Source organism: Ambystoma mexicanum, chromosome 6q (genome assembly GCF_040938575.1).
Source record: "Ambystoma mexicanum isolate Mex_15411 chromosome 6q, UKY_AmexF1_1, whole genome shotgun sequence".
In the NCBI taxonomy this organism is placed as follows: Eukaryota; Metazoa; Chordata; class Amphibia; order Caudata; family Ambystomatidae; genus Ambystoma; species Ambystoma mexicanum.
Window position 1 is genome coordinate 1,472,905,645 of NC_090937.1, and position 19,630 is coordinate 1,472,925,274.

At 46.8% G+C, this 19,630-nt stretch overlaps 1 protein-coding gene across 2 annotated transcripts in view; it reads right to left on the reverse strand.

Moving 5' to 3' along the window:
• LOC138516786 (charged multivesicular body protein 3) overlaps positions 1-19,630 on the reverse strand; it is a 939,210-nt gene that overhangs the window by 840,550 nt on the left and 79,030 nt on the right. For both annotated transcript variants that reach the window (XM_069632184.1, XM_069632182.1), the window contains exon 2: positions 6,357-6,496. In XM_069632184.1, coding sequence (XP_069488285.1) covers positions 6,357-6,496 — 140 coding nt within the window. The remainder of the gene's footprint in view (positions 1-6,356; positions 6,497-19,630) is intronic.

Below are 19,630 nucleotides of genomic sequence, written 5' to 3' on the forward strand. Positions count from 1 at the left end.
CTGTTTGACGACAGGGCTAGCCGAGGAGAAGAGACCCTCCTCCGAATTTCTGTAGGCTCCTATGGCTGCAAGATAAGTGCAGCATTTGTCCACCTGACCTCCAGAGTGAGCGAGGTGTGTCGAGAAGGAGAGTACGTTGTCCAACATGTACTTAAGGGGGTGGCGATCTCCTTAGAGTCGGCCCAATGACAGAATCTGGACCATTTGCTCTTATATTGACTCCTGGTAGCTTTGCTTCTGGCGCCCTGGATGATCTCCAGGTCAGCCTGAGATAGGCTCAAGTGTTTCAGTGTGACCTGCTCAGAAACCACCATGCAAGGGCTAGCTTGTGAGGAGTGGGGTGGAGCACCCTGCCCCCCTCCTGCTGGGTCACAAGAGGAGGTGGACCCAGCGATAGGTGAATGGGGGGCCTGTCCGATAGGCTGAGCAGCACCAAGAACCAAGGTCTCGCCGGCCACCAGGGAGCTATCAGAATGATGCTGAGGTGACAAGATTCCTTTATCCTGCAGATCGTCCTGTGTACCAGGGGTGTGGGAGGGAAGATGTATGCCGACATGTAGTTCCATTGTATCTGGCATGCGTTGCCCCGAGAGCCTGAGCCCTGTCCCTTCCAGGAGGCGAATTGATGGTATTTCCTGTTGTCCCGGGAGGTAAAACAGATCCACTTGGGGTTGCCCCCACCTGAGGAAGATCTCCTACAGGACCAGGTCTTTCAATTAGCACTCGTAATTATCCGCCCCCAGTCTGCTGAGCCAGTCCGCCTCCAGGTTGAACTCCACCGGGAGGTGGACAGCGGTGAGGTAGATGTTGTTCTCCAGAGTCCATTCCCACATGCTGACAGCTAGGTTGCACAGCGTAGGGCATCTGGTACCCCACTGCTTGTCGACATAGTACATGCTGGTGGAGTTGTCCGTCTGGATAAGTACTGTCTTGCTCTCTATCAGAGGGAGGAAGGCCTTTAGGGCCTGTCATGTGGCCTTCAATTCTAGCCGGTTGATGTGGGACTACTGTTACTGCAGAGGCCAGACTAAATTGACGCTATTACTGTCCAGCAAGGCTCCTCAGCCTTCTAGGGAGGAGTCCGTAGTGACAGTGACCTGCGGGAGAGGCTGCCAGAATGGCTTGCCCTGCCTCAGGTTGCAATCCGCAGACCACCACGTGAGTTCCGAGTGGAGAGATGTAGGAATGTTGACAGGTTACGCTTGGGAAACCCTCTCCCGATTCCATGAGGCTGCGAAGTGCAGCTGTAATCTCCACAACTTGAGTCTTGTATGAGGTACAGCCAAATGGGCCACTGCCATTATACCCAGCAGGTGGTGGTACCACCAGGCCGCGGTCACTGTCCTGGAGAGGAGGTGAGTAGTGGCTCTCTTGATAGCCGTGATCTTGTCCTCCGAGGGAAAGACTTTCTCGGAGCCGGTGTCCCAGATGAGGCCCAGGAAGGTCAGGCTCTGCGTGGGTTGCAGCAGAGACTTCTTGAGATTGATCTTAAACCCCAGGTCGTGGAGTGTGCTCATAAGTGCGGAGGAGGTGTGGAGAACGCCCTCCGGAGTTGAAGCATGGACGAGGCAGTTGTCCAGGTATGGGTACATGTGGTGGCCCTGGGCCCTGAGGAGGGCTACTACTGCATTCATTAACCTGGTAAATACCCTGGGGGCTGAGTTGAGGCAGAAGAATAACACCTTGTATTGGAAATACCAGCCCATGATCCTGAACCGTAGAAAGGACCGATGTGGCTGCCAAATAGGGACGTGTAGATACGTGTCCTTCAAATCCAGGGAGCACATCTAGTCTCCTCTGTTCAGTGTCTCCGCAAGGAGTGCTGGCGTAACCATCTTTACTTTTTGTAGAGGAAAGGAGAGAATGGGGGTGGAAAGTGTCCAACAGAACTCTCAGGCCAGCCTGGTGGTTCTTCTGTATGGCGAAAATCCAGGAATAGAAGCCCAAACATCGCGGGGAGGCTGGGACCTTCCACTGCCTGGCTCTCGACGAGCGAGCGGATCTCCGCCAACAGAGTTGATTTCCCAATCTGTGGGAGAGTAGATGAAGGGACCGGCAGGCGGTATCCCGTGGATACTACAGAAAGGATCCAGGGGCCCGAAAAATGGTGGCGCCAAAATTGCACATGGAAGGCAAGCCTGCCCCCCACTGGGGACACGTGGACCCGAAGGGGCGTGTCATGCCTTCTTTCCCTCCGAGACTGTTGCGGAGGAAGGGGATTGGAAAAAGCCTTTCTCCCATGCAGCTTTTGTTGTTTCCTACCGTGCGGTCTCGGGGAACGGTCAGGTTGTCTGGACCTCCGTTCTTGGAAGCCCTGGAACCCTCCAGACGTCCGCCCCTTGTCGGAGCTTTGATGTGACTCGGTGTACGCCTTTGGCGTGGCCTTCATAAGAATAAAGACTTTGCGGTTTACGAGCTGTTCTTTTTATCCAATTCTTCATCCGTGGTGGAGTGGAGGATGTCACTACCCTCGAATGTAAGGTCCAATATGCATTCCTGGACGTCGGGGTTAAACTTAGTAGCCCGGAGCCAGGTCGTCCTTCTCATGTCTGTGGCAATGCAGATGGCCCGGCCAGAGGTATCGATATGGGCCATCGTGGACTCCATGATGTCCTGTGCTACCAGCCTGGCTTCTCCTAATCCCGCCTTGCAGCGAACTTGGCTGTGTGCCGTAGGTTCCAGGAGGAAGCCTGCAATTTCCAGCCAAGGCCTCAGGTTAACGTCTGCCAGCATGGCATCAGCATTGGCTTGACACAGGTGCAAGGAGGCGTTGGAGTACAGCTTTTTCCTATACGTCTCCAAGATCTTCTCCTCCTTGCCTAGCAGTGTCGAAGACGAGGAAGCCGAGGACGACTGAGGCTTAGAGTAGAGTGATGCCGCAGCAATCACTGAAGAGTGCGGTTGAGGGTGCACTAAAAGCAAGAGTGTATCCCCCCTCTATTTGCCTGTACTTGGCGTTGAGGCGTCGATTGACAGGCTGGGCCGAGTGCGGCTTGAGCCACCACCTTTTGGCCAGGGGAACAACGTCCTTCTGCATCAGGATCCCTGTCTTGGTAGGGGGTCTTAGGGTGAGGACTTCTGCCAAGACCCCCCCCCTCGGGCTGCGGAAGGCCCAAATATTCTGCCAGCACTGCCAGGCGTTCGTGAAAGGCCTTGGCTGAAGATGGTGTGTCGTGGGGTCCTCCTCCTTGTCTGTGTCCACCTGAGTGCTCTGAGGATCCGGAGCTGGTGGAGTACTGGGCGCCGTGGGCTGCGGCGTGGAGACCAGAGCCGGTGGCTGCTGCAGGGGCTGTTGTGGAACTGCCTGCGGGTGTACCCGAATCGGAGGAGCCGGCAGGGGCAGCACGGGCTGCTCTGGGGCCTGAGGCACTGGAGCCAATGGCGGAATGACTATGGGTGCCGGAGGGAGCATGTCCCTCATAGTATCCCGAAGGATGGCCCCCATCTGGGGGGCTGGGGGGGGAAAATCACATCAGCGCTAGGAACCTTACGAAGAACCGCTATTCGGAGGCTGAAGAGCTGGCAGGTGACATTGACAGAGTGGCTGTGGGCTGCTGCAACCGAGGCACACTCTGCCTGGGGTGCAGGGGAAACCTCCCCTGCGTTGCTGATGGATAAACCATAGGGCACATACCTGGTTGACACCAGTCCCACCTTCTGACTTGTTATTCCGCCCGCTCTGCTGAGGGGGTATCAGACAAGCAGCCATCTTGTCTGGCGAGGCAGCCATTTTGTCGAGCTGCGTGCCACATGGCAAAGTCGTGGGGCCTGGCTCATCGGACCCAGCCCTGTCCAGGACGCTTGGTGTTGGAACATAGGGCCTATCCCGCCCCTCAGGCCTAGACCTGGAAAGCATATTGCCCTCACCTGAACTGCCGGTAGTTCTGCGTGAAGGTGCCCCCCTCGGACATGATGCCGGTAGTAGGGTGTTGCCCCTCGGGAGTGATCCCGGTAAAATAACATTGCGGTCCCTTAGCACTGGAAGAACCCGCAGACTCCTTGGCTGTAAGGCCGGTTGCTGGACTAGCCTCGGTACATGTGCTGGTGTGAGAACCCGAGAGGTTTCTCCCGGCAGGGCGCTTCCTTGGAAAGAAGTCGCCCTTACAGGGTGCAATGGTAAATAGAGGCCTTGCCTTTAGCCTCGAGCGATGTTCGACGAAGTCCTTTAGGTTCTCCAGAGGGGACTTCTGTTGTGACATAGATGAAGTTATATCGTTACCATTATTTTTGTATATCTTTACCTCCAAAGCAACAAAACAATAACTTGCAAAATCCCATGCGAGAGGAGCAGGACAGTTTCTAGCCAACTTGGTGCCCAAGGCGAAACACCAGAATGCACGAAACACCAGAATGCACGAAACACCAGAATGCACGAAACACCAGAATGCACCACCCCCGGCATACCCCACCCCTCTGCCACCACCCCGCCACCCCGACTGGCACACATCACTCTCAAACTACACCTCAGTGTTGTGCGAAAAAAACGCCTCCTCAATATGAATAAATAATTGCTACACAAATGAAGCTGGTTTCATTACATTGTAAAGCAAGTACTTTACAGAAGAATTCTAATGTGAAAACACAGCTGTTGCTGTCCACGTAAATTGTTTTTCTGTCACCTGCTCCAAGGGAAGGCCTTGGCTGAATGCAGTTTCAAACTGTCAATACTGGCACAGTGCAGGGGCACCAGCCTACCCTGTTCTGAGGGCCAACTGACAACTGGCCCTGTGTTGCAGGTGTTTTGTTCGTACCAGCTCACTTTTTCTCGCAAGGGGCAATACTAAACTAACCATATGAATTATTGTCTGATGGGTTATCATTCCAAGATGGACAGTCTGGTACACCCTTATTGTATTCTTTCATAATACCTCTAGGAGAGTGGGAAAGGGGACAGATTACACCAGTGAGAGTTCCTGTATGCTTTGCATTAAATTACAGAGAATTTCAAGACTAGCACAGTGATAAGAGATCTCTATATTGGATAAACAAGTCTGAAAAGGATTAGATGTGTGTAGCTCTAAATTCATAAGCGATGCATGGCGTGGTGCTCACACCACTTGTCACAACACTCACCCTAACATTACAATGTTTGTAACCATAAACCATGCATACTCATTCGGACAGGTTTTTAGATGAGAGTATAAAATGGCTGCAAAATCAGCCATTCAAATAGGGTACATGGGGTCTTTTGCTTCTTGTTTCTGAAGAATTTTAGATGAGGAAGGGCTGGGTCTCAGTGTGAGCATGCCCAAACTAAATACAGAAATATATTTTGGGAATTCTATCTAAAGACAGGACACAGGACAAGATACCGTAAAAGAGAGACCCAATAAACAATGCACAAAAAGGCTACACAGAAAGGATTGTACATTTTACAAACTTTAGCCTGACCTGTAATAAGCTGATGAAGCGTTTTAAACAAAACCGGCTTTTAATGCATAGTAATGGGTCCATATTTCCTCCCCACTACCTCCTCACTATTACCCAGGCCTCTGGTTGGGCTGGGGCTGGTGGGGGGAGGGGGGTGCGAAGGTATTTCTGCAAAAACGAGCAAGCCCATGCGTTATGTAACAGAGCTGGCATTAACATCTCATTAATGCTGGGCTGCAGTTCGTAAAAATCATGGTGTGGCAGTGTAGAAAGGGCGTTTGGCCAAGTGGATGTACAATTTGAGGCAACTTCTTCGATTTCTTTATGCGTTTAAGTGTAGGCACATTATGGCATGCTCTTCTGAGCCACATACACAAAACGTCCCAGTATGCTATTGTATGGACATTTGACACATCAGACAAAAACAGGCATATGTGCGGTTACATACGGGAGCGCCACATAGACACCATTAACCCATAGCGTGGTGGCTTGTGCAGCGCACAAAACACTGCTGCACACATATCACTGCATTGATTTGCCATGGACTATGTTTGCATGGTGAGATGCAATGAAATCTCTTTCCTAATCAAGGTGCAAAGTGACATTGAGTTGTCATCTGATGTGCGCGCTATGCAGTGGCTGTCTTGTTTAGAAAATTAGAAGACCGTTGATGCTGAGCGGATGCATGTAGTAATGTCCCAAAGGAGCCATTGGAATACTTAAGCACGAAAATGACAGTTAACCTTCCCAGGGATGCGCAATATGTAACTAAATTAATATACACACACAAAAAAAGTGTTGGTGTGTCAAATAAAGAGACATGCAAATAAAGAAGAGTATCACACGTTTTCTGTGTGGCATTTTAATTCTCTTTGAAGAATGCATAGTTCTGGTCAGCTAACCCATGCATGCGCTGGCCTGGTGAGAAAATGAGCAAATAGAAGAAACATCTACATCAATTAAAAATCACCCAAACCCGTTCGTACCTGCACCAGCCAAATGCCATCTTTGGTGTCTTCCACCAGCTCGTAAAAGTGCATTTCACCACTGAAGTTTGTGCTAGAAACAGACTCAGATGCCTCTTCTTCATTAAGTGCAGAATAGAGTTCTCCCTCCATGAGGTCTCCTGCAAAGGAATTAAGTGAAAAATGAAGAATCGGTTTTGGAACGTGCACTTAGTCTGTGACCGTACTAGCAGTATGATTCAGTTCTAAAACCGGTATCCAACATTCACTAATGAGTTTCTTAAACAGCAGGAATATTAGAATGCAAAGGATGTGGCACACTCAAGATGTCAAATCAACCTGTACAATGCAGAATCGAGCCCATAAAGACGCATTGGAAAATGGACCAGATCTGGCTTTTGCAGATTTTCTTTCTGTGCATTTAACATGTATATGCATGAATTTGTATCGGTTTAAAAGAACCGTCGCAGCTCAGAGAAACGCAAGCAGAATGGCTGTCTTCAAATCGATATGTGAGCGGTTACGTGAGCTGTTAGTAGTGTTTAAACTACTGTCACCTCACACAGACTATTACTGATACGTGAAAATGCTCTAGATCATTGAACCATCGGCTGATACATCATTAGTAATTGTTAGGCAGAATCCTGTGCAGTTCCCTTAGGGAGCACTACAGAAGATTAAGACTACAGGTATGAGCAATAACTCCCCTTTGGTATCGGTCTGTACCACAAAGATTTAGTTGGTAGCTGTGGCTAAGCAGTCAGACCTATCTCAAGAGGGAGATGAGCAGTATTCAGGGTTTACACAATAGGACTACAATACTATGGAACAAGGAAACACTGACCAAAGCTTTGTATCAAAAAGAATATATATATTTATTTCACACACTCTGATGTTCACACACAAATCACTATTATAAAAGCAAGTTAAATCAGTCAAGAAAAGTATACACAACTCCCTATTTAAATTGTAGACAAGTTTGAGCAAGAGTGAAAACTAAGCAAAACGGCACAGTGAAAAACAAGCAGAAATGGCATTCTATCAATTGCCCAAAAGGGAGGGAAAGGCCAAGTTATACAGGAATATACTCTTAAACACACCAGCAACACTTCCCTAGAAAACTGTGAACAAGTTAGGCAAGGCAGTACTTTAGCATGTATAATACTGAGTTGAAAACCGAGCAAAATGGCACTTCACAAGTTTAAAAAGAGGGAAGGAAAAGGTGGTTATAAGAGTTAGGTGCACCAACACATTTCTAGGTGAGAAACAATCTAGAGAAGGCAGTTGTAACAGATTTAGCCAGAGTTAATAGGCCTGTGCCAGAGTCAGTGGTACAGGGCAAAGTGCCCAGGAGCAAAAACGTTCTTGTAGCTGCAGTCAAGTCTTTGTTAAACGATTCGAAAAGGTGGTTGCAGAAGGTGAAAGACAATGTTAGATGTTAGGGGCGGCCAACCCAGTAGGTAAGTTAAGGATTTAAAACACCTTTAGCAGTACCCAACGAAAAGGGAGGCCTGGCGGAACAATGTACCTTAAAAAGTAGAAGGGGCTCCTGCGGTTGCGGTAGTTCGTGGCAGTTCGGGAGATCCAGCAGAGGAAGAGAGGCTCTCGTCGTAGAGGAAGGTTCAAGTTACTGCACTGCCCAGGGATGAAACCAGCCGTGGTGCTGCCAAACGAAATAAAAGGTACGCTCCTTTAAATCGCGGTCCAGGTGGACGGATGCCTGGCTATCCGGTCTCCTAGTGCTTGGCACTGGCGATTCGACCAAGGCAGGTCCTGGAAGGCGATTGGCGAACTGGTTGGCCCCACCAGCTCAAGGGAAGAAGACTTTTGCAGGTGAAGATCTTCGAGTCATTGGAGAAATGTGGTGAGGATCTGCAGCAGGGCTTCACCGGTGGTTCAGTCGTTGCAGATGTCTTTGGCTTCTCTCCTCTTTGGCTTTTTAGTTCCAGTGACAATGTCTTGTCCTCCAGTCCTCAGGACCCTGCTTTTATGCAGCAAGACCCCCCATTCATACAGCCTAGCTGTCACTCACACAGTGGGGTGGCTCTCCTGGCAGGAGAACCCCCCCCAGCCAATCAGGGCAGAGTGAGACTTGGGTTGCGTAGGCAACCCTGCCCATGGTGCCTATTCCCCCTCCCACACATCCTGTCTACCCCAGACTCAGTGGCGCTGAGAGGGGGGCTTCTGTGCAGAAGCCCCCCAAAAGGACAATCAAAGGATCCCCGACCTGGGTTAGGACTATAGAGAAAGACACGAGAAAGAAATTAAATCAAAGTTCTGGCAATAAAAACCTACCCGAGTGAAGTTAATATTAAAATAAACCGGCGGTATGTTAGAGGGCGTCAGTAAAAGTGGTAACCTCAAACAATGGGAAAATCCCATAGGAAAATATTTGCGGTCGAATATTTTCGGTAGTAAGCACTGCCACCAGCCAGAAAATTTTGAAAGAGGGACTGTACGGTACCCCCTCGAAAATGAACACTAGGGAAAAACTATTAACCCTTCCGAGTACCTCCATAGTAAGATGGGTTGTACTGGTTTTGTTCATAAGATTTGACTAGTAAAGTCAATGGGGACTTTACATGCCCTGGGAGACAGTAGTCAGTCCCAGGGTATGGAGTCTATGTTTGGGGGTCGCTACGACACCCCTGTGGTACGACACGGAGGGTGCTGTGTACCGCACATGAAAAAGATGATTCCTATGAGGGTGAGAAAAACCCCATAGACCATAAGCATACAAGATAGGCAGATTTCTAGTGTGTGTTTTAGGCTAAGAGTGGGAAAAAAGGGTCTCACTCTTAGCAGGAGAAAAAAAATAAACCCCTCAAATCCAGCAAAGCTGCTGGGGGACTCTATAGGTAAGGGAAAATAGCCATAGAAGAGAATTCTCCCTAACAGTAATGTTACAACCTGCCTTCAAACTACAATTAACCAGAGCCATGAATGTTGTCCAACAAGTATAATCCCAAACAATCAGTTTTACTACTGGGCCAAAAAGAAAGTCCGTAACACACTGGAATAAAATACAAGATACAAAAGACCACGCAAACGAGGATGTACTGCTTGGCATATACGGTTAGTACTGCCAAAGAAAAGATGGCTTTGCCAAGAGGCCGCTCCAATTTGCTAGCCATGCCCATGCAAAGGTGGCCACACACACACACTTTCTTCCGCCCCCCCACCCCCCCAGTGGGTGGCAAACATTGAAACCAGTGCAGCACCAGTGTTGGGGTCAGAGTCAGCACTGTCAAGCTGCTGGTGTACCAGGGATGATAGTCTCTCTCTTGAAGCAATACCCTTCAGACTCAAAGTAAAGGTTCCACCAACTGCAGAACACCAGTGTGACCATTCCCACCCACTGCAGCCTCCACCCCAGGCAGGAGTCCTAATGAACAATCGGATAATCAGAAACTGCAGAAGGGAGAAGACAAAAGATGATCACTAAAAGGTCCCACAATATAGGGGCGTTTACAATGATGGCAAGTGTCTTACCTCTACACAAGAGCTTTCCCGTCTATGGAGTCTTCCTATCAACCAGAGGGATGAAAAGGCAACCCACATTTCCTGACGCTAACCAAGTATATAAATACAGAATGACAGGAAAAGTAAGAGATCACAGAGCCTGTCAGCAAACGGGAGTTTGGGCAGATTAAGACTGTTACAAGAATGCCAGATACAGCGTCTCCTTTACTTTACAATATGGTTCTGGTAGGGAGTTTTGTCTTTACGCCAGTGTTCGGCATTCCCGGGTCTCGGGGGTCGGGGGGGAAAAGAGTACCTACTTCTACATCTACCTTCTGACTTGGTTTCCAATTCTTGTGGACCAGACACCAGAGGTATTCCGATAGAGGGAAATAGTTCAGCTGCCACAGTCTAGGAGTACTCACTTTATAGTAATCTGTAAACTTTGACATTAATTGGGGATTGTTGCCAACAGTGCACCCCCCAAAAACTACCCCTTGGAGTAGAAATCCTGGTGTAGAAGGACATGGTTTCATCAGGAATTACTTCTGGAATTCAACAATCAATTTAGAACAACCAAACATTCTGTTCAGTAACCCATATCTCTCCTGCGAGCCATACCTCTCCCAATGAATCAGATATTGCATGTTCATCTATGGAACTTCAAATCTAAAATCTTTTGGGCGTTTTAGTGCTCTAACTTTCAAGTACGATTATATCACAGTCTTCACAAATATCATGGACAAAAGTATTAAAGCATTCAAAGAAGGTCTTGATGCCTCTGTCAAACTATTGCCTTCTAAAAAGTTCTATAAATCAACTAAATCCACCCACTGTCATGTTTTGACTTCAGGTACCCCTGGAGTGGCATCTTCAATGTCCGCTCAAATATTCAATAGCATTCATTTGGTGATGAAAACAAAAAACGAAGAAAAAACTCAAACACAATGTGTAGCATCATTGTATGATCAAAATTACTTTGAAGTGTGCATGAATATTGGACTCAGGCAAATGAGTAAATATTTGCTATTACATCAAATCAGGAAAATAGAATATTCAAATGAGGGATACAAAAATCTAAGGCAAATGGTTTTGCTTATATGAATGTGGGATCAATCTTAAATTATATTAGAACAGCACACAACAGCAAATACGAGAACAGTAATAAATCAGTTTACGGGGAATACTGAGCAACAGTTTAATAAGAGAATGCCATTATCCTTGGGAAATGAATGATATCGCTGTAAAAAAGTGAATCAAGAAGAAAATGTTGGATTGGGATTGGGTTTAAAATTACAAACAGCTAAAGAGGTGTGCCTTGGCAAAATTATATTCCATTCTTTCCAGAGTATCGAGGAATTCAGTCTTGTATTGAGCATTTTCCAGCCAGAGAATATCTACATGACAATCCGTTTTCATTTACTGCAGACTGCAGAGATAATAGAAGCTAGAGAAGGACTAAAATGTAACCACAGGCTATATAGGTGATGAAATCAGGATCTGAATTTTTTGAGACACTTATGTATAGAATGTATGACTCTCTGTGACGTGTATTTTACTTTTCTAAAGGTGTTCATAATCTGAATACTTTAAGGACAGAAATACCTCTTGTTAAAGCTGTGGTAAATTTAATTCCACAATTATATAATGGTTTGTAATTAATCGATCTATATATTTTAATATTTTATGGATGCAAGGTATATTCTAAGGATTGCTTATCTTTAAACCAAAATACAACATATTGGAATGCATATTTATTAGAATGTGGAACATTGGAGTCATTAGTTGCATTAAAAATGGTAATATATTTCAAAGCAAAGATGTAGTTTGTCATTAAGCAAGAGGAAACAAAAAGGAACAACACTCTTTGCTTTTCAAGCAACTCAAAACTTGCCAATCTTTTAGGTATGGACTTTTTACTAAAGTAAGAGCAACTCTATTGTCGGACAGAAGCGTCTCATAATATTTCCCGACAATGTAATGCATTTCCTTGAAGCTCTTAGGCACAGCATCTCCGGTCCACCATTACAACCCTTCCCCCACCCCCCACTGCAGACACAAATACCACAGCATTTCCCAGTGGCTGTCTCAGGTTCCAGAATGCTTATAGTCCAAGGGTCCAAAAGGAAACAGACAGATCTCAAAGTCATGCAAGCCCATTACAATTGCCCTTAATCTGAATGTCACACTGCTGTGGGTGAGACAATATCCCCTCAGCAGAAAAAGGAATTCTCCACAATGATAAATGATCTCCTGAAACAGGGTATATTGATACCATTTACCTCCCCCCTGCACTACCTAGATAATTCCTTCACCCAAATCCAATTCCAATGGCTGCCAATGTATGCAAGACCTAAGAGCTGTTAACACTGGGATCCAGCCATTTGCCCTTGTTGGTTTGTTGCTGGGTTTATTGGATTAAGAGCATTAACGGAATAACAGGCTACTGTTGGAGTTTTGGCATTTCCACAAATCAATAGATTTGAACGGATTCTAGCAGTCTTTTTTAATGTCTTTTACAATTAAGTTATTTCATACGAATGTGCACATTAAATAAGAATCCTCATGTTCTCTCTAAACTTGATGAAAAGAAACTGTTGAGAGAAAGAAGAGCGACACATAAAAGATCAAAAAAGTTTAAATACTTGAGTGGACACAAACGATAGGGTGGAAACTCAGTTTGTTTGTATGCATATTCCACTATATGCAAAACGTTTTGTTGTTCGTTCAGCCAAGGAAGACATTTGCCTATTAGTTAACCGCTAACATTGCCGGCTGTTAATTATCGAGAAGAGAATGGCCATTATCCAAAGTAAAAGGAAAGAATGAAAAGGCATGGGTGCGTGTATAATTCTATGACAAGACCGGAGGCGAGCATTATGCTTATTCTTCTTTAATTACTGCTAACCACAGCTTTTAAAATCTTCTTTTGTTTTCATCTATAACATTTTTTTTTTTTTTTTTTTACTTGAATAACAAAGAAAAAGGAAATATGAAAACATCATCTTTCCAAAACATCACAAACTACTCTTCCCATGGGGCTTCTCTGTCTAGTAGTCCCCAGCCTCTCTTTCAATGTCCAATCAGTCCATCTTCCTCACTATAAACCCCTGAAACTCTGGGTCCCTTCCTCTTCTTTTTTGCTGCGGAGCCACAGATAAGTACACGCAGGAATTGTCATAATGCTATTGTTTCTGCATTGACATAGAACGCGCGCATTAATGTCATGGTGCCGTAGCGTTCGTGCGTTTTTCAAGTTTAACTGACGAGACGCGAATTCGCGTTCGTTTTGCCCCAAGGTGTTTCTTAACCGAGCGGCCGCCTGCCGAGCCCGCGAGTGATCTACCACTCGCTTCAGGGCGCAGGCAGCGGCCGCACGGCACCGCGTATTCGGGTGGTTGGGTTCGCGTAGTAGGCGAAGCAAGCCCAACCACCCTTAGAAACAAACGCGGAGCGCGCACACGCAGAACGCGAATTCGCGCTCAGAAATTTCCTTTCCGTATAAGCGAACGGCAGACCCTTTCCCACACTCGTTTCCTATCCCAGATATACGCGAATTCGCTATTTAACTAGCGTTTCGCCTGGGACCAGCAGAGGCATTTCTCATCTGGAGTAATCATAAAAAAAAAAAAAAAAAAAAAAAAAAAAAAAAAAAAGAGAGAGAGCATTTATTTTAACTTTCGGCAGACCCTTGGTGTCTTTACCTGGGAAGGCTGAGTGTCTCACCCACGAGCCTTCGTCGCAGCACATACAATTCCATGGCTTATAACATGGAGAAGGAAGCTTGGAGTGAGGGGAGTGAAGGAGGTCTGGAAGAAGGTATGGAAGAGGACATTGACCTTTCCCAGAGCTTCAAAAGAGTTCTGGGCAACTCATTGGTGCAAGCCGTAGCACTGGGAGTTAAACCTCTGCAAGACAGGCTATCAGTCCTGGAAGATATACTGGGCAAGAAGGCTGGCACGCTCGATGATCCCGGAGAAGGGACCTCCACACAAGATCCTCTGCGAAAAGGTGAGAAGGGGAAGAAAGTGGCCCGGAAGAGAAAATTCTCTTCTACTCCCCCGGGCGAAAGTACAGGGAAGAACAATTCCCTAGAGGTGGCTGATGCCTTCCACAGGCTTAAAAGTGCCTTCCTTACGAAGACAGCCCTGCCCAACCTCGTACCCCCTACCCCAGGGGCGAAAAACATAGGGGACGCCTATTCGTCATCCTCGGAGTTCTCAGATCAAGAACAGCCAGAGGAGGATGTGCGCAGCATAGGCAGAGCGAGCGTGGTCTCGCAAAAGAGCGTGCACAAACCCAAAGCCAGCAGTGTGGAGGCCCTTCCGGATGAGGAAGACATATCGGATATGTTCGACCCCGATACCATAAGGCACCCCAGATCGACAGACTGGACACCTTCTCCACGCGTAGCCCTATATATGTCCCACAAGATGAGGAAGCCTATGGAAAAGGACATTAGGTTCAGGCTCAAAGCAGAATGTCCAAGGCCAGAGCTAAGCGGCAAAGTGGCAGATACGCCGGAGCTCGATACAAAAATGTTGACCTTCATCACTAAAGCAGGAAAGGATACTAGGAAAGGCATGGACAGGGCGTGGAGAACATGTCAAGATAAACTGCTCGACATTGCTGGCCCTATAGCCAAAATAATGGATCTGGCCGAGAGAGCCAGAGATACGGGTGAACCAGTCGACCCGTCTATTTTAGCGAGCTGGGCTCAGAGAGCAGTCTGCATGCTGGGCAACGCAAATTGCGCCATATCTTCAGAGCGCCGCAGGTCAGCTTTATTGAAGATCGATAACAAGCTGGGGGACTTAGCCTCCTATGAAGCGGGGGAAAGCGCCCAAGGCCTCCTTTTCGGGGATACATTCGTCAAGGAGATGAATAGGTTCGTTGGAACATACACAGCGCTGGAAAAAGCGCAGGCCTCCATCAGGAAGGTATTCCCGGGGAGAGTTTTTTCAGGGGCCGGTCGATATAGAGGCCGCTCGACCGGCCGCTTCAATCATAGAAGAGCACAAGGCCCCAGAGCCCAATATTGGGAGACCCGGCAGCAAGACGCCTTCTTCCCGAACAGAGGCCGAGGCTCGCGAGGGCGCCGAGGGCGCGGATTCTACCGACATCAAAACAATAACTCAGGTGAGAGAACACGCAATGACCTACCCCCCAGTAGGGGGCAGGACAGCGCTTTATTTGCACAGCTGGCACGAGCTATCATCAGACGCGTGGGTCAATCAGACAGTACAAGGCTTTGTACTAGATTTTCTAGATCATCCAGTTCAGAGTCAGGCCCCTATCAGAATTCAGATGACCCAAGTGGAAGAATCTCTTTTAGATGCAGAGATTCAGACCTTAGCGCAAAAAGATGCGATAGAGAGAGCGATAGGGAGCGATCCTTCCTTCCTGAGCAATATTTTCCTAGTGCACCACAAGGACAAAGTTCGTCCAGTAATCAATCTGAAGGAGCTCAACAGCTGGCTAGTTTACAAACACTTCAAGATGGAGGGGATCCATCTACTAGGAGATCTGCTCAGGAAGGGGGACTGGCTTGCGCGCCTAGATCTAAAAGATGCTTATCTTACCGTGCCCATAGCGGCACCATTTCGACGCTTCCTAAGGTTCAGATGGAGAGGCGAACTCTGGCCATTCAAATGCCTGCCATTCGGCCTAGCATCCGCCCCATGGGCTTTCACCAAGCTTATGAGGCCCGTAGCAACAGCACTCAGAGAACAAGGGTGCCGGATGATTGTATATTTAGACGACATTCTATTCATGGCCGAAGACAAAGACCGTTTAAAGCAACAGATCCTCTGGGCAATAGAGCTGATCTCCAATCTGGGATTCCTAGTAAACAGGAGCAAGTCGGAGCTAACGCCCACCAGACGTCTAGAATTCTTAGGCTTCACCATAGATACGAAGAAAGCTACGTTAGAGTTGCCGACTCAGAAGATGAAAGCTATCAAGAAGGATCTGAAAGCAGCGCTCAAAAGGCCGCTGATTTCGCTTCGTTACCTAGCCAGGATAGTGGGGCTGCTTGCAGCCTCCATTCAGGCAGTTTTTCCCGGCCCATTACATTATCGGGCCCTTCAGAGGTTAAAGATCAAATACTTGAGGAAAGGCTGGAGATACCATCGGCTAGTCCCCCTAGACGAAGAAAGCAAGGCCGAGCTAAACTGGTGGTTACACAATATGGAAGCCTGGAACGGCAGAGCCATTTTCGGCGACGTGCCAGAGCTAATCATAGAGTCAGACGCCAGCAGGTCCGGCTGGGGAGCGCGATGTGGTACGCTAGAAACAGGGGGAAAATGGTCAGCAGGAGAATTAGAACTACATATCAATTGTCTAGAGCTTCTAGCAGGGTCTTTCGCAGTAAAAGCCTTTACCAGAGACAGAGCGCACTGCAGCATTCTCCTCAGAATGGACAACATATCTGCAGTGAGGTATATCAACAAACTAGGGGGCACCAAATCCAAAATGTTAGCGGAATTAGCGAAGAATTTCTGGCACGAATGCCTGCAGAGACATATCGCAGTGACGGCGGAATATCTACCAGGGGCCCTGAATGCAGTGGCAGACTGGAACTCGCGTCACCTAGTGGACTACAGCGATTGGAGACTACACAGGGACGTCTTCAAGAAACTGGAAGCGAAATGGGGTCCCCTACACATGGACCTGTTCGCCTCGAGACTGAACTCTCAGCTACCGAATTACTTCAGCTGGAGACTAGACCCGGAAGCCCAGGGCACCGATGCATTTCTGCACCACTGGGGGTCACAGAGACATTATGCGTTTCCCCCCTTCGCGATGCTGGCGAGGGTACTAGCAAAAGTGCGCAGGGACAAAGCCCAGATAGTGATAGTGACGCCAGAGTGGAAGTCACAAGCCTGGTTTCCAGTTCTGATGGAACTTTCTACGGATTTTCCACAGAGGATTGCATGCAGACCAGACTTGCTAGTGGATCCAGCAGGAGTTCCCCATCCTCTGATAGAGGATCGATCTTTATATCTGATAGCGTGCAGAATTTCAGGCACAGATGGCGATTGCCGGGACTTTCAGAAGACGCTACAAGACTTATCAATATGTCATGGGCTCCATCTACAATCAGGAGCTATAATTCCGCATGGCAAGCCTGGGACTTATGGTGCAGGAGGAGGAGTATATCTCCCATTTCAGCACCTGTAGTACAAGTAGTGAATTTCCTAGCCACCCTTCCTGTAGCAGGTAGAGCTTTCAGGACAGTAGGGGTTTATAGATCTGCAATTTCGGCAGGGCACGAGCTAGTGGACGGCGCTCCGGTGGGGGAACACCCAGCAATATCCAGATTGCTGAAGGGCGTGAAGATGTCCAAGCCCCCCGGAGCAAAGTATTCATCACTGTGGGATGTACAGAAGGTGATACAGCTGTTTCAGATATGGCCGGATAATAATTTTTTATCAGGGAAACAGCTCTCGGGCAAACTGGCTACGCTTCTGTGCTTAGTTTCTTGCAGAAGAGTTTCAGATGTCAAAGCGCTGGAGATAGATAGGAAAATGTATTACCCAGAGGGGATAGCGTTTACCATAGCGCAGCGTACCAAGTCTAATTCTAAAGTGATATCATATCCATATTGGCCAAATAATGAGAAATTGTGCGTAGCGAATTGCATTAAGTGTTATGAAGCAGCGACAACAGACGTTAGACCGCATGGAGTGAAGCAATTGCTTATAGCGCGTATAAAGCCATACAAAGCAGTCAAATCAGCTACTATAGCCAGATGGGTGAAAGAGATAATGGAACTGGCGGGCATAGACACGTCTAAATTTGGAGCTCATTCTACCAGAGGAGCGATGGCTTCACAAGCTTTTGCAGTCGGAGTTCCACTGCAGGAGATCATGAAAGCAGCAGACTGGTCAAGCGAATCAATCTTTAAGACTTTTTATTTCAAACCAGTATCCAATATAGCTGCTGCTGTGGTGGAAAGCTTTGAACAAGCATAATGCTCGCCTCCGGTCTTGTCATAGAATAAAGATTGCCCATGCGACTAGCGCAGGAAGTCTTGATTCTATTAAAGACACGGAGGCGAGCATTATCCCACCCTATGAAATACAGTGTTATGTTACGTTGTGATCTGTATTGATTCAAATAGATTATGTATAAGTTTCATTATGACATAAAATGACTGTATTTCCCTTCCCTAACAAGTGTTTTTCTTTTTGCATAGGAGAAGAGCAAAAGAATAGCAGAGATTAGAGTATGGAAGGAGTCAGTTCAGCGAATTTAGAGTACAGCCAGTTGTCGAAAAAAAAAAAAAAAAAAAAGACCTTTCGGCTGGAGTTTTGAGAATTTGATTGGAGTTGGACTTTGTTCAGTTATTGGATACGCCGCAAAAGAAGAGGAAGGGACCCAGAGTTTCAGGGGTTTATAGTGAGGAAGATGGACTGATTGGACATTGAAAGAGAGGCTGGGGACTACTAGACAGAGAAGCCTCATGGGAAGAGTAGTTTGTGATGTTTTGGAAAGATGATGTTTTCATATTTCCTTTTTCTTTGTTATTCAAGTAAAAAAAAAAAAAAAAAAATGTTATAGATGAAAACAAAAGAAGATTTTAAAAGCTGTGGTTAGCAGTAATTAAAGAAGAATAAGCATAATGCTCGCCTCCGTGTCTTTAATAGAATCAAGACTTCCTGCGCTAGTCGCATGGGCAATCTTTATTAAACTTTACGTGATGCCTCATTATACAATTATTTTTTTAATTGAGATGTTTCTGGATTTTCCTTACCTTGCAAGTTCTTATTTACACTCGTCCCATTGCTTACAGTTACTTTCAACAAAGTGGGTCTCTTAGGAGCTAAATAAGGAAAATGGTAAATGTGCTAATAACTAGGATTGTCATAAATATTTCGAGTACCCTTAAATAATTATAGTGCAATACTAAATATGGTTAGAATTTCACGTTTTAGTTGGCTATGACAGGAAGATGGAATGCTATTTCTAAATTAAACAAAACTACAGTATGAAAGGTGCCATGGAAACTATAGTGTAACCCTGATGAAGGTAATGTGGAAGAATAACTAACCTCACAAATGAAACTAGCATGTGGATTAATGGGTTGCTCTGCCAATCCGGTGGCTGGAAAGTTGAGAGCTACCAGTGTCTTGCATAAAACCTCCAAAGCCCCTTCCCCGGGTACCACTTTTATGTTTTTATGTTCCTGACTCCTCCCCCAACCCCACCTTCCCTGCCCTCCCCACCAACCCTTCCGGCCACCAGGTCATCCCCTAACCCCACCCAACTTACCTGATTTGGCTCCCAACATATCTGTTCCTTCCAGTCGGTCGCTGTCAGAGATAGATGAGGCACTATGTGTCTTTTCCATTTACTATGGAGGCTGCCATCTTGTTATTTTAACAGCATATAGGTTTGGCATGCAGTGGCCAGCCTCCTTGAAACAAAATTCAAACTATTTGCACCAAGGACATAGCCCCGAGGTCAAGCAGCCATCCCCCCCCTACTTTCAGGGGCTACTAGGCCAGTAATGGCTCTGAGCCACCACCGAGGCACTTGCTTCACTCCGGCCATTCTAATTACCAGCACAGCACGAACGTTATATTCTGTTGCAATATAAAATATTAGTTTTGCTTTTTCTAGGATTTGGGTAGTTGCATGACAACTCCAAACAATATTTGTGTGACTTGTGTCTAGTAAAGAATATAATAAATCGAAAATAAACACTTCTGGCAAGTTGTGGTTGAAGGATGTGGGCATTGGTTCTTTATGATATATATCAATTTTGATGATCGGTGTAATATGGAACCTCTAGGGACCATCAATGCCTGTGCTAGGGGTACGATAGT